Genomic DNA, 14464 nt, shown 5'->3' on the forward strand with positions numbered 1-14464 from the left:
ACAAGAATAAAAGAACACTCAGTTGGGCTGTAAACGAGCCGAACCAAGTTTTACCTTGTTCAAACTTGGCTCGTTACTATTTAATTGAGTTCAAGCTCGAGCCGAGCTTTCTTCGAGCTACATTTTTCATATTCAAGCTTGGCTCGTTACTATTTTAACCGAGTTCGAGCTCTAACTGAGCTTATTTCGAGATTCATGCTCGAGCTCAAATTATTAAAAAAATTCGAAGCTTAGACTTGGCTCGTTAGCTTGATTAAAGCTCGACTATTTTTTTATATTCTATTTTTTTATTTAGTAAAGTATCATTTAAAGCTTATTTAATGAATCATTTATCAAGTGTGACTCAACTCGATTTGAGTTTAAGGATCATTTTAGTAAAAGAATAATTTAAGCTTGTTTATAGAATCATTAAAATTTGAGTTCAAGCTTGTTCAAATATTCATTAAATAAGTTAACAAATAATTACAATAATAACAAAATAAACATTGTGATGTAACTATCTATAAATATTTTTTTGTAATATTATTAAACGGTCTAGTAAATAAGATTGTTCATGACACTATAAATGATTATATTAATGATTGCTACAAATAAAATTGTAAATAATACTATAAACCAGATTTTAATTATATAATAAAGGAGTTGTTCACAAGATTTAATGAGGCGAACTTGTAATGTTCAAGCTTGGATTGTTTATTTTACGAGCTCATTGAACTTAATGAACTAGCTGACCCGAGCTTTTAACGAGCTAAGCCTTTGAATACTAGTTTAGAGCCTTATATGTGTGACTCAAATTGACAATAATGACATAATCACATATACACCGAGCTCACAACCGAGCTTATAAACGAGCTTGTTCATAAGCTGTGTTCGCGAGTCAAAACGAGCCGACGTTTTAGATGCTCGAGCTTGACTCGTTTATTAATCGAGCTTGAAAATGATGTTCAAGCTTGACTCATTTATAATATGAACTGAACATGAACGAGTTCTTATCGAGTGAAACACCGAGCTGCTCATAAATGGTTCGGCTCAAATACACCCTTACACTCAAACGATTGTTTCTTAATTAAAGAAAATGAATTTTGTTGGGTAGTCAGTGATGCGCAAAAAATAAATTTTCAAACATCTCCTAGAAAGAGCGTCACTGCCTTGCACACCCCCCTCAAGTATTAAAAGCTGTTACTGGCATTACTTTCGGTGGGTCCCACCCCACCTCTCAACCTTTATTTTTACAACAGTAACACTGCCATACGCACCTGCGTTATTATCTTTTTGGCCCCCTTGTAAGTAAAATTACTAATCACCACCAATTCCACTCCTTATAATCAGTAAGGTAGTACAAACCAAATTTTCATTGGTTAAACTGAAAATACAAAAAAATTATGATGCTCAATCAAATGGACATAATATTTTCCAATCAAAGAAAAATAAAGATATAATATTTTTTAATTAAAATAGAGAAATTAAATGGACGTATTTCATAATAAAAAAATTAAAAGGACGTTTTCATCATAATAAAAGGACTATTTTGTTGTAATATTGAGCTGGTAATCTAATTTTTATATTAACAATGTGAGAGTGCATATAGTGGCAGATTTTTTTAAATTGATTAAAATATTTGATTTTTCCCCCTTAAAATTGTCAAGTCATCTTGACCTAAAAAAAAAAAAGTAACATTTGTATGCTAATATGATTTGGCAAAAAAATAAAAGCACTTTTCTATTTTTCAGATGGTGCACAGGCAAAATAATCATTATAATTGTTCCGGGATTTGTAACAGATTTATTATGAGAATTTATTTTAAATTTAGAAATACCTCTTTATGAGAAATTTTTATAATTTGGTATTTTAAATATTAAATTTGCATATATGTCCGGTGATGATATTTATACCGATTTACCAGTTTTGAATCCTTCATTACCAAATAAATGTTTCTTTAGCAAAAAAATATTTATTACTTTTTCCAATTTTACTCCTCTTTTTACATTGATACTCAATAGTTATTAATAGAATAAATAATTTTAAGAAAAGAATAGTTCAATCATGGTAATTTTTTTAAATAAATTTTAAGAGAATTATTTGTTTCTTTTAATCCATATGCAAATTTTTTTAACAACAACAATGTATTATATGCCTGAAATATTTTATACTCTCTCCCATCTCTCTTACTTATTTCATTTTAAAGTTTTTCTTTGGTCTTATTTATTTATTTATTTATTTAAAAATTTATAAAGCATTAAATATTAATTTTTTATATTTACTATTTAATTTATTATACTTATAAAATTTTTAATAAATCATATTCAACTACACATGTCTTTAAATTTTATTTTTAAAAAAATAATTTTTAAAAATTAATACAATTTTTACTATAATCTAATTTTAATTAATTTTGTTAATTTATGTAAATTAGTTGAAATAAACTAATAAAAAGACCGGAGAATATATTTATATATAGATATAGATATACTCCACCAATCCATCATAGTTAGGGCAGACTTAATTTCATCCCGCGCCATTTCAGTAAATATGGCAAAAACAAAGCCTCGTGACAAGGCTTAAATGAGCCCTAATATGTCCAGGAAATTTCGCCAATTAATGAATTATCCATATTTTGATGAGCTGGTAGATATCACAGTACAAACAAAAAATGGTTAGATTCATAAACACTTGCCTTGAACTAATTAATCACTATTAGTGAGTTGATTAATCCTTAATCCCATGACCAACGGCCACTTCTTCCACCCCTAATTTTTTATTCATTTATTTATTCATTTGTTTAGAGAGAAGGAGCGAGAGCGCAATAGAGAGAGAGAGAGAGAGAGAGAGAGAGAGAGAGAGAGAGAGAAGAAGAAGAAGAAGAAGAAGAAGAAATTCCGAGGGAAGCTTGTTGATCCCACAGACGCTTTTGTTTGACATCTTCTTGCAGTGTAATTATCCTTTCACCAAGGAGGAAAATAGAAACATGGAGTTCGGTGATAACACTAAAAAGAATGAGTGAGTGATGTTTGGATTGGAAATCTTTGTTGTTTAACGTTTGGGGGTTGGCCCATTGGGTCATTGTCGGATTTTAACATATTTGGATTTGGGGTTTTGTGTTGATGTTTTTCTTTTTCTTTCATTTTTTTAATCCCATTGCTCATGAAAGATGCTCCCTCTTCATGTTTCTTGAGTTCGTGTATGTGTTTATGTATTATTTTTTTTCTGATCTGTTAAATTGTAGCTTGAATGGTTTTTATTACCAATTGTTGTGCTTGCAAATGTATGACAAGTGTAGCATTGGTGTTTAATTTTAGGACTTCTAATTGCTATGCCAGAATGCCGTTAGATAATCTCTACCTTTACAGTCTTTTGGACACCTTGGTTTTTGAGTTTCTTTTGTCATCTGTTCTTCTTTTTCCCTCCTGATCTGTTCATTTATATTTTGTCGTTCTTCTAATTTAATTTTCATTTTTTTCCCCCACATTTTTTACGCCACCATATGTGGGACAATTTGATTTTCAGAACTTTGAATTGTTGTACAAGAACACTGTTTGATTGTTGTTGATCATGGTTCATTCTGATCAACTGCTATTTATTGGAAATACTAGTTGTTAATGTCACTGTGTGTGGAGTTTTTGGCAGTGAGATATGGGAGTGGGCAGAAGAGGAATGCTTCCTGGGAGGAAACCCTGAAAATTGGTAATACTAATGTCACTTTCTTTTTGATTTTGTAGATAAATTCACTAGGTTTTCTTCTTATGCTCTTATTTGGAAATTTGCAGATGTCTCTCAGTATCTGTGGAATGATGCGAACCAAATTGAGGATAGTTTTCTGTGTATGCTTGGGGAGCGTACCCCCACGAAGGATTTGACTTGTTTTGATCATGATATGGTGAATGGAGAAGGTATAAAATTATTATATTTGACCTTTTATTTTCGAGATTGATCTTGAGCATGTCTAATTTGGTATAGGGAGGTTAGATAACTCATGCAGAAATTATCAAGTATCTCGTGATTCTTCGCAACATAAAAGGCGGAGGCTGCAGTTTTCTCAAGATTTTTATGGGTATCACTCTGCAAATGAGCAGAACAATGGTCCCTTCTTTAAGTATCAGGTGAATGATTTTGTTAACATTGATGCTGCACATAGACAAACATTTATTCAATGAGGCCCTTCTCAGGTGAGGGAGGGTTCAATGGTTGAAGATGGGTTACCAGATCAAAAGCAATTGTGTACTTCTGGATTTTCTCCTGGTTGGTCTTCTTTTTATCGCATTGTTATAAGTTGATCCTTGTTCTACAATTTTCATGTTTTCCCATAAGGGCTGTCTTAGATGATATTTGTTCCCTACAACGACGAAGGATTTAATAAATCGACAGAGGTATTACTACAAAATTGCCTGAACGAAAGTGAGATGCCTAACATCCAAAATGAGATGTATGTTGCATTTGCATTTTAAACTTTAGTATCTCAATCCATTTTCTAGTACTGGTATACCGGCAATGACATCCTTCATACTTTTGCAGGAATTACCACATGGTATCTTATAAACAAAATAATATTTCAGGTTTGTTGTATTTTATCTTTTGACATTCTTCTCTTCAACCCTTTTTTTTAGGAATTACTGTTGCGAACATCTCAAATGTACTATCTAATCTTTGTTTCAGAATTGTGCAACATACCTCCAGATACAGGAAATGAGGTGGTGCATAAGACACACACTCTGAATCCTTGCAGAATTTTCAAAGGTATTTTATGTTTATTTTGGCATACTGTTTATTTAAACTTCTGTTACCCTTCAACTTGTAGTAGGAAGCTTGACGTCCTTTTTTGATGAAATGATTATCATGTTCTTGTTGTCATACTAGGTAGGAAATCTTACATTGAAACTCCAACAAAGTCAACTACTTCTGTTGCCTATCCTTTTGCCCTTATTAAGCCCTGTGGAGTTCAAGGACATGTCACCTTGAAGGATATAAATCAGTTGATTCATGCTTCTCCGCCATCAAAATCAATGAACAAGATAGATGAAGACTCTTCCATGTCTTATCCCACTTCAGCATTTTCTGGAAAGCCAGTAGTTGTTCAAACAAAACTCCGCACTGAGGGAGGAAAAGGCAGCATTACAATAATGAGAACCAAAGGCTGAGTTGATAAATTATTTCGGAATATCTATTTTGATTCTGCCATTTTCTAATGCATTTCATTTTGTGGTTGGTTTTTTGTGATGAAAAAGCCATTGCCAACCAATGTTAATCTCTTTTAAATGATTCTGCTTGCAGCTGATTGATATTTTCTTTCTTTTCTTTTTTCTTTATAATATTTTAATTTTTGGTTTTATAAATGATCAAGCCAATCGATGTTTGAGAGTGTCACATGTGCGTTTTGATGTATTTAGTGATTGTGGAAATGTCACTAATTATATGATTTAGTTTGTTTATATTAAATTTTGTGATATCCGTAAAAGTCCATGAATTTATGAATCTTTATTTTTATAACATGTTATCTTTTGCTTAATAAGATCTCTACTTCCAATTAAACATGAGCCTGTGAATTGAATATATTGAACATGCATGATATTTAATGCAATGCCTTGATTGCTCTGAGACTACAGTTAGTGTGCAAGATTTATTTTGTTTTCTTGTCAGGGAATTAGGAATCTATTCAGTCGAGGGGTTTTTATTTGTATCACTAAAGAGGTATTTGAACTCTGGCCTTATTTGCTTTGCCTCACTGTTTTGGTGATTTCATTTTAACAATTTCTTCTTGTTTATTTCATTTTAATCTTAAACAGTATATGCCGTCATCCTAAATTCTTAGGCTTGCATGCACAATTAAAGTGCATTGATTAGTAATCCACATGCCAAGTTTCATATGATATTAAGTGGATTGTAGCTGCTTAATATTGATTTAAGTTTTCAAATAAAGCTTCTAAAATTTATGATTTTCACCATTTATTAGGGAAAATCATGTTAATTTGTTGTGTTAACTCCGAAGCCATGTCAAGAATGGATGAAGAGCTTCTCATGCTTGAAGTTTCGAACTTGTACTTTGAGCCTGATATCGGACAAATATATTTGCTTAACTGACATGTTATCCCTTAAGATGTTGAAGAAAGATTTGATTGACAATTGATGCAAGAATCCATGTCAATCTTAGTTTTCTCCAGAGATCGTTCACTTTTATTGTAAAAGAAACATTGGTCACATATAAATTACTTCAAATATTTCCAATATGACTCATTGGAGTTGCGATCAATTACCTTTAGTTCATAACTAGAAATATCAAAGATTGGAGAAAGAACTTCACCATTTAGATAACTTTTGTATCATCAAATGTTAGATACTTTTTGAAGGATTCATCTTTGATCAGAGTTAGTCATGTGCTTTATGGATCAATTTTAAATCTGTGTTTTTGAACGAAAGCAGACCTAGTGTTTTAATCTCATTGATTAAATAAATGAAATGCTTAACTTTTCTTCATCAAAAGAATTCCATGTATGATTCACAAAATCTGATATTTTTGTAGATCGTTAAATTTAGTCTTGTAATTTGTGCTCCTACAGGGAATGTCTTCATGTCTGCGAATTGTGTTCAATTTGCAGATTGTCAATAAATAAATGCATTTCAATCAATAAGCTTTCTCGTTAAATCATAAATGTCTAGCTTGGATATGAGTTGTGTGTGTCAGAGAGTTTGGTTACTCATTGAATGCTCTAAGGTCCTGTTTTTGCGCAGTCTCATGAGAGCTATTCAGTATTGGATGGTTCATGTTAATAAATGGTTTTATATAATGAATATATATTGGCAGATATATGTCGTTTTTTCTGATCATACTAGCTCAACTTGTTTGAGCATATTATGGCATTTACTTCGGATGAATAATAGAAGCTCTTAGTTTCTTTGGGTCAAATTCAATTGACAATTTTTTTTGTTGTGCTAAGGAGCAGAAATTACATAAAATTTCTCCAAGGGAACACTGGTGAAGCAGGTTTAAGAATTTTAAGGCATTGTGGTACATGCCATTGATGACTTATACTCAACTATTGGTATAATTCTCATCAATTCTTGTACCCAATCTGATAATTTTGTATATAGTCTGACAGTTTTTCTTATAATATGATCAGGTGCATTTTTACCATGTAACTTACATTTCCACCCAAACATCTTGCTGGCCAAAAGGATCTTATAGAATATGTTTGAGGGGTTTGGTACGTAAACCTTGTAAAATTTATATATGCAGGTTTATGGCCTTGGAAAGTAGAGACCCTTTCAATGCACCTAAGTTCTCTTGCTTCCGCGTAACTTGTTCTTCTTTTGGGTCAAGTTTCGTCAAGTCTTCAATTATTTTTTCTCTTGTAGGTTATTTAACTTCCTTTAGATCAAATTTGTTCCCAAAATAATAAGTGCATTAAATTAGGGCTAATATCCTTTTGGCTTATTAGCATCCAAGGTCCTTTACTTGGTGAGTGACTAGGGATTGAATCTTTGCTAGTGAGAGTCCGTGCACTTCCAGTGAGTTCCACGTGAGTTGAGGCGCTCATTGCTTGGTGGCTATGTAGAGCGATGTGGTTTGTTAAAACAAAACCCAGTATTCCAATGAAACCTTTTCATTTCTTTCCCTGTGTTTCTTGTACTCATACTTTAAATTTGTTTTAAAAAAAATAAAAAGGAATTTTTTTAAACAAGATTCAAATCATACAATTCTATTTATTTATTTATTTAGTCTTTTTAATAATATAGATATATCACTCATCTCAATCTCAATTATTGTGAGAGGCAGTTGATCGCTTTGACACTCAACAAAAAATGAAATTAATTTTTTTATTATTATAAAAAGTGGAAATTTTATTAATTTTCTGAGGTGAAGTAATAAACTTCATCCCTAATATCAAAGGTTGAAAAATAACATGAAAATTTAAAGGTTATTGTTTCTGATATATTGCTGCTACCATGTGACTTGAGGGTAGCCTTTTTTTAGTTAAAATATTTCCATTTAGTGATGTTTTCCAATTTTGGATGGGCTTGTTTTGTGCAATGATTTCAATTCTGAATTCATAAAAGTAGAGTTTTTATTTTCACAAATGCACCTCTTGTAAGAATAGTGGGATTCATATATACTATATGTAACAGCTGAATTAGCTATTGTTTCAATTATTAAAAAATAATACACAGGATCCAGATTGGCTTATTTTTTGTCACCACAAGACCAGGAGCTAGTGGCATGAGTTATCATCACCATCACCATCATCTCTTATTCTTGATTATGTTATTTTGTATTTTTCATTTTCCATTTTTTGTATTTTGTACTTGGAACTTTATTTCCTTTATATATATATATATATATATATATATATATATATATATATATATATATATATATATGAGTCGTTATTTTTAGTTTTAGGGCCTGTTCGGATGTAAAATAAAAAAAATGACATAATTTTATTATGTAAGAATGTCAACTGACTATTACAGAAATTATAGCATACTTTATTCTTACAGAATGAGTGTTTGGGTTATAAAATAAAAAAAATATTATATAAATTATTACATATTTTTTTTCTTACAGAAAGTGTTTGTTTTTGCATAATAAATAATTATTACATAAAAAAAATAGTCGTTGGATTATAACCGTTGGTAATTAAAATTTGAAAAATAGCCATTAGAATATAGTTGTTGTAAATATAGCTGTTATAATTATAGTCGTTATTATTTTTCCCTATTTATACACAACATGATTCATTTGCATTATAGACAAACTCATTTTTTTAAAGTTAAAAGGACTTCATAGTTCTAACCATTGTTTCACCATAGATTCCTTAAATCTTTGGAGGGAAAAAAATGAAGAAGATGATCTATTAATGCTTTGTTATTGGTCGAGAGAATGTCCAGCAACTTCCAGAAGTGTAGAACATCACACATCTATTCTTACAGATGTTGTATATGTTTTTTGAAGGTCATTAGAAACGTTGCAAAAGAGAATTTCGTATGGAGCCTTATATATTTCATGCATTGGTTGATCGTTTAAGAGAAAACTCTTTCCTCTGTAACTCAAAACGGACAACAGTCGAGGAGCAACTAGCGATGTTTATGTACACTCTTGCTCATAATGCTAGTAACCGTGATGTGCAAGAGCAATTTTAATATTCTGCTGGAATGGTAGTCATTATTTTAGTAAAGTACTTAAGACTGTTAATCGACTTGCTCGTGAATACATAGAACTTTCATCTACAATGACATCACCGATTATTTAGAATAACAGAAAATTTTTCCCATATTTCAAGGTAGGCATAGCTATATATTATAAATGTTATTGTGATGTTGTAAATGTTTGCATGTTTAATTATTTCTTAGGATTATGTTGGTGCTATTGATGGAACATATATTCCTATCACTATTTCTTTGGATAAACAAGATCTTTATAGAAACAGGAAGCAAACGCTATCTCAGAATGTTATGGTCGCAAATGATTTTGATCTTCATTTTGTATATGTATGAGCTGGTTGGGAAGGTTATGCTTTTGATGCTATGATTCTCCAACGTTCGATTGAACAAGGTTTTGAAGTCCCAAGGGGTAAATATTATCTTGTAGATTTAGGATATGCTAATGCCCCGAATTTTATTGCTCCATGTAGAGGTGTCCGTTACCCTTTGCAGGAGCAAGGTAGAGTGCAATCTAGACCGAGCAATTATAAAAGAAATTGTTTATTTGCAACATGCTTCATTAAGGAATCATGTTGAATGCATCATCGGCATTTTGAAGATGAGATTTCCGATACTTAAAGTAGCAACTTTTCATCCAATCTATGCTCAAACTGATATAGTAGCTGCTGCTTGTATGTTGCATAACTTCATATGTATACATAATGGTACGAATGCTATTGAGGATTTTGATAGTGAAGCTGAAGAAACTATTGTTCCTAATGGAGATGAGACATACGGAGATGATGTCGACACCATGAACTCTAAGCGAAATGCAGGTGCTCGTATAAAGAGATGAAATAGCAATGCAAATGTGGAATGATTATTGTAGCTATCGCCGAGCTGGACCATAGGTTTATGGCAATCATGAAATTGTTTGTTTAGGTCTTTTGGATGAAAAAATATTAGGTCTTGTTAAAAAACCACTGCCTATGTTGATTTTTAATGTTAGAAAAGAATCAAAATGTTTGGAAAATTTGCAAGTTCCTCAAAAGGATACTTACATGCCAAAAAATAAAAAACCTAAAATCAAAACATTCTCATAACAACTAGAAAAAAATATATATTTAACAAGTTCTTGATAAAAGGATACACCTATAAATCAAAACATTCCCAGAACAATCACACAAAAATTGATATCTAACAAGTTTAGGAAAAAAAATTACACATAATGAAAACATTCCCATAACAACTAAAAAAAATAAATAAATAAATAAAAAGAGGATGTTTATCAAGTCCATGATTAAAAAAAAAAATACACCTACAAATCAAAACAAGTTCATGAAAAAAATTACACATAATGAAAACATTCAAGTTCAAGATAACAAGTTCATTATCATCTTTTACTCAATTTTGGTGAACATCATTTTGAGCCATGGCACTCTATGATCTTCTTGAAGACATAAGAAGAGTTTATGATAACTCTTTATCTTTAATGAAAACTTGGGTAGCTTTGAACATCTCTTCTTCTGTGAAAATACCACTCATTTGGTTAAACATCTTCATGCAATCTTCTATTGTATGCTTTTCCACTACTTGAGTGCCCTTGAGAACATCTAGATATTCTTTATTCTCACGCTCTTGAAATGCAATGTATTTATCCATGTCGAATGATGAATCTTGTGGCTTTTATCCTTTTCGCTCCCTTTTTCTTCTCTGTCCATCTTGATCACTTATTCCTCGAAGAATTTTATTGCTTGAACTTTGAGTTTGATGATTCAGTGGTTGAGAACAAGGAAGTTCCACTTGCATGATATCATCATCATCCGTCTCGTGTATAGGTGTTGGTTGTCTTGAATCATTCGGAGTAAAAACACTTGGACTTGGGGTGTGCACTTGTGATTCAGAAATTTCTTCAAAATCTTATATACCACGAGATCGTTTACCTTCAGCATATCTCTCTGCATAACAAATATATAGTATGTTAATAAAATAAAACTTTATAAAAGTAAAATATTAGAAAATATATGCTTACTCTCATAAAACTCCTGCAATGCCATAAAATATGGAAATGGTCTAGTATGCCACTTCTTTGCATCTTTATTCCTCTGTTTAATTTGCTCCAAATTAGATGGTTGTAATTAATAAAATCATTAATTATTTATATACATACCTCTAGTAGCGGTGCACAAACATCATCAGGAGCCGATACAATGTGTCTTTTGATAAGTGCTTGGGTAGACATATTTTTATATATGTTTTACATGCATTGAGCATCATTTTTACTATGGTTTATGTCTCATATTGTGTATTTGGTGTTCTTTTATGCATATAGGTTGTGAATGCCTTGAAGAGTAAAAAGGAAGCAAAGATGGGCTATAAAGACATAATGTTGGGAGTTCTTGTTCAATTCAAGGACAAAGACACGAGAGGAGTTCATAAACGTGGAGATGTGTGCCAACTTCCAAGAAGATTCAAGTCAATTCACTAGTTGGAAGGGCACAAAGGCAGCCACATCTTCATGTTTCTTCTTTTTTGTGAAGATTGCAAGACCTCTCAAAGATACATCGTTGAAGAAAAGTTTTATAGCCTACCACATGGACGTGTGCCCGAACATGTGGCCTCAAGAGAAGAGTGTTCGGATCGCGTCTTGTGAAAAAGACTATAGCATTAGTACTGTTCACGCGCCCCGCGTGGAAATTCCACGCGCCCGTGTGAAAATTCCTGTAGCCCATGCGGCCGCGTGGAAAATCCACACGGACGCGTGAGGGCACGTGACAGGCGTGATCTAAGGCCTATAAATAGTTGTTTTGCCCTATTCTTTCTCATCTTTTGTGCGGCTCTTGAGAGGTGAGGCGGCTAGGGTTTGGAGAGGAGGTCTTTGTGGCTTTGGAGGCGCTTCATCACCAACTTTGATCGATTCCTCCTCTGTCATAACATCAAGGAAGCCACAGGTGAACCTAGCTTCGGAGTGGGTCCTTCAAGACTTCGAAGCTCTCTATCAAGGCCATCAGTTCATATATAAGGGGGTTTATTTCTATGGTTTTAATGTACTTTCATTCATTGATGGTGTGTTTTGTATGTTGCTCCATGTAGAGCTAAAACCCTAGAGGGTATTTGGGCTTGTGAACCCTAGGATTCTTATCTTTTGTGGATTTGCTTAGTGTTTCTATTTAATCTGAGTTTGATTAAGTTTTAATCTTGATTGTTTAATGCTTGCTTGCCTTATTGATCTTTTGGTTATTTGGTTTGCATGATTTGTTACCTTGGTGAGAGAGAGGTCTCCATTAGGGTTAGAATCTCAAGATTGAAGAGGGTTGAGAGGGCGAGTCATGAGATAGTGAGCATCCCCTTTCCCCTCCGATTGGTGTATTCTATCTCCGTCCCCTAAGCTCTATGCACCCATATTTGGTGTGAGGCGTGAGATTGAGAGATTTCTCCTCTGGGACCTTGTAGGGGGTTAGGATCCTTCACCGGGAATTAGGGTTGGATCAATCTTTAGGAATCGGATACACCTCTTGGAATCCCTAGAGTGCTTTGCGGTCATATGTGGTGTGAGGTGTTGAGATTGAGCGATTTCTCCACCGGGACCTCGTAGGGGACTAGTATCGGTGATCGGGAGGCCGGATCCGATTATATTTTGATTTCCATGACTTAACTTACTTTTCATAGAAACACTTTGCTCATTCAGTACCTAATACCTGAATCCTGGGGGGAGCATTGCCCGAATACCCCACTTTTACTGATTGAGATCTCCATCCATTTCACCCTTACATATTTGTCTCCGGTATTCATTTCTTTGCACATTAGATCACCACAACTTTCCATTTATCATTAGGCTAGAAAGCAGAGAAGAAGTTAGTACTAGTAGCCTTGTTCCCTGTGGATTCGACTACCCACTCACTGGGGTAATTATTACTTCGACACCCATGCACTTGCGGTTTACACGCATATTTGAACGCGTGTCATCTTTCGTAATCCCATCCAAAGCCACTTAATTCAGAAAACCCTTTTAGATGCTTGTAGGTTTTTTCAACTCTTGTTCTAATGCTTTGATTTGGCTTGCGGTGATTCTTGGATTGGAAATCTTGGTTATCATGTCGTGTACCATCTTGTTCCATGCTTCTTTGGTCTATCCATTTTCTGAATGGTACACAGGAGTATTATATTCACCCAATAACTTTACTAGGTGAGCCTTGTCAATTTCATTCCACTTTGCCCTACTTTTATGTCTACCTTCACTTGCCACGCCTTCACTTGCTAAAACTGATCAAACACTGTAAAATATAATAATAAAAAACAATAATGGTTAGCATAAAAAAAGTGTTATTTGACATCGTTTATTTACTAAACAGAACAATGGCAATAACCATGTTAATTTTCCTTTTGTTTTATAAGATTTTACTCATTTAACCCTATTCTCAACTTCGTGTGTGAGTTTATGAACAAAACTGGTATTGAATAAAAAGATAAAAATTTATGAAGCAATTCTTTAAAGCAGTCTAGGTCCATACTTGAGTGCTGATTACCTATTATTTTGGCAGGGTGCAGAAAATGGAGCTTAAAGTACTCAAAAAAATGTCAAAAGAATATGAAAATGCAAAGCAACAGGCTATCAAAGGTGCTTCTACATTACCAATTGATTAATGCTACCTTTTCAATTTTCTCAATCCTGTCACAACACATATGCACTAACCTCTTTGCTAAAAATTTATTTTGAGAAGCATTATGTACCTATATCAGAGCTATTTAAAGTAAAGTTATCCTAGAGATAGCAGTAACTCAGTTGGAAACTATATAAACCATAAAGTTTATTGTCTTCAACTGAGTGTTATTTGACTAGGTAACAACTGTATGCCAAATTCAAGGTGAGTTTTGATTGGTTGTATATCATTACTCGTAGGCATGTAACCAAGAGCTTTCTTACAACTACTTTTCTACTCATTCTCATTTACTTTTTAATTTCAGAGGCTAGTCAAAAGGTTGAGTTCAGAACATAAAACATATAGCAGAAAATAAGAAACTAGTGGGGAACACGGTGAAAGAAATTTGGATGAATGGGATGCTCAAAAGGAAATGTTCTATAAGCAGACAGATATTAAACAGCACAACGAAGTTGCACTTGTTGATGATTTTGATGAATTGGTACATCTACTAAATGAATGAAGTTGATAAACCAAACTGATTTTCGATCATTTTCAGCCTTCTTCATACATAGTATTGTTTATTTATTATGTGCTTTCTTTTTCATTGACCTGATTATTGGAGAATTGTTAAGTCATCATTTAAATAATATTGAGATTTGCTAACTTTTTCATAGATCAATTCAATCACCATG

At 32.9% G+C, this 14464-nt stretch overlaps 1 protein-coding gene across 4 annotated transcripts; it reads left to right on the forward strand.

The window, feature by feature from the left end:
• Positions 1 to 2820: 2820 nt before the first annotated feature.
• On the forward strand, positions 2821 to 5284 carry LOC120270686 (protein XRI1-like). Of its 4 annotated transcripts, none has more exons than XM_039277757.1 (9): positions 2821 to 2997; positions 3625 to 3681; positions 3765 to 3887; positions 3955 to 4097; positions 4164 to 4236; positions 4317 to 4420; positions 4510 to 4550; positions 4651 to 4731; positions 4852 to 5284. In XM_039277757.1, the coding sequence occupies exons 5-9, from the start codon at positions 4189 to 4191 to the stop codon at positions 5130 to 5132; spliced, it is 555 nt and encodes a 184-aa protein (XP_039133691.1). In that variant the 5' UTR covers positions 2821 to 2997; positions 3625 to 3681; positions 3765 to 3887; positions 3955 to 4097; positions 4164 to 4188; the 3' UTR covers positions 5133 to 5284. The 4 variants fall into 4 exon arrangements, 3 of the variants coding, with proteins under 3 accessions (XP_039133691.1, XP_039133693.1, XP_039133692.1); XM_039277759.1 differs by having other exon boundaries at positions 3964 to 4097; XM_039277758.1 differs by lacking the exon at positions 2821 to 2997 and adding an exon at positions 3056 to 3178.
• The last annotated feature ends 9180 nt before the right edge of the window (positions 5285 to 14464 follow it).

This window comes from Dioscorea cayenensis, chromosome 10 (assembly GCF_009730915.1).
Source record: "Dioscorea cayenensis subsp. rotundata cultivar TDr96_F1 chromosome 10, TDr96_F1_v2_PseudoChromosome.rev07_lg8_w22 25.fasta, whole genome shotgun sequence".
In the NCBI taxonomy this organism is placed as follows: Eukaryota; Viridiplantae; Streptophyta; class Magnoliopsida; order Dioscoreales; family Dioscoreaceae; genus Dioscorea; species Dioscorea cayenensis.

Excerpts from the sequence above, each read along its gene's own strand:
- LOC120270686 (XM_039277757.1), top strand. The coding sequence starts at position 4,189 with ATGGGTTACCAGATCAAAAGCAATTGTGTACTTCTGGATTTTCTCCTG. Across the intron at positions 4,421-4,509 it reads CCTAACATCCAAAATGAGAT|GAATTACCACATGGTATCTT; the intron begins GTATGTTGCATT and ends ATACTTTTGCAG. Across the intron at positions 4,551-4,650 it reads TAAACAAAATAATATTTCAG|AATTGTGCAACATACCTCCA; the intron begins GTTTGTTGTATT and ends TCTTTGTTTCAG.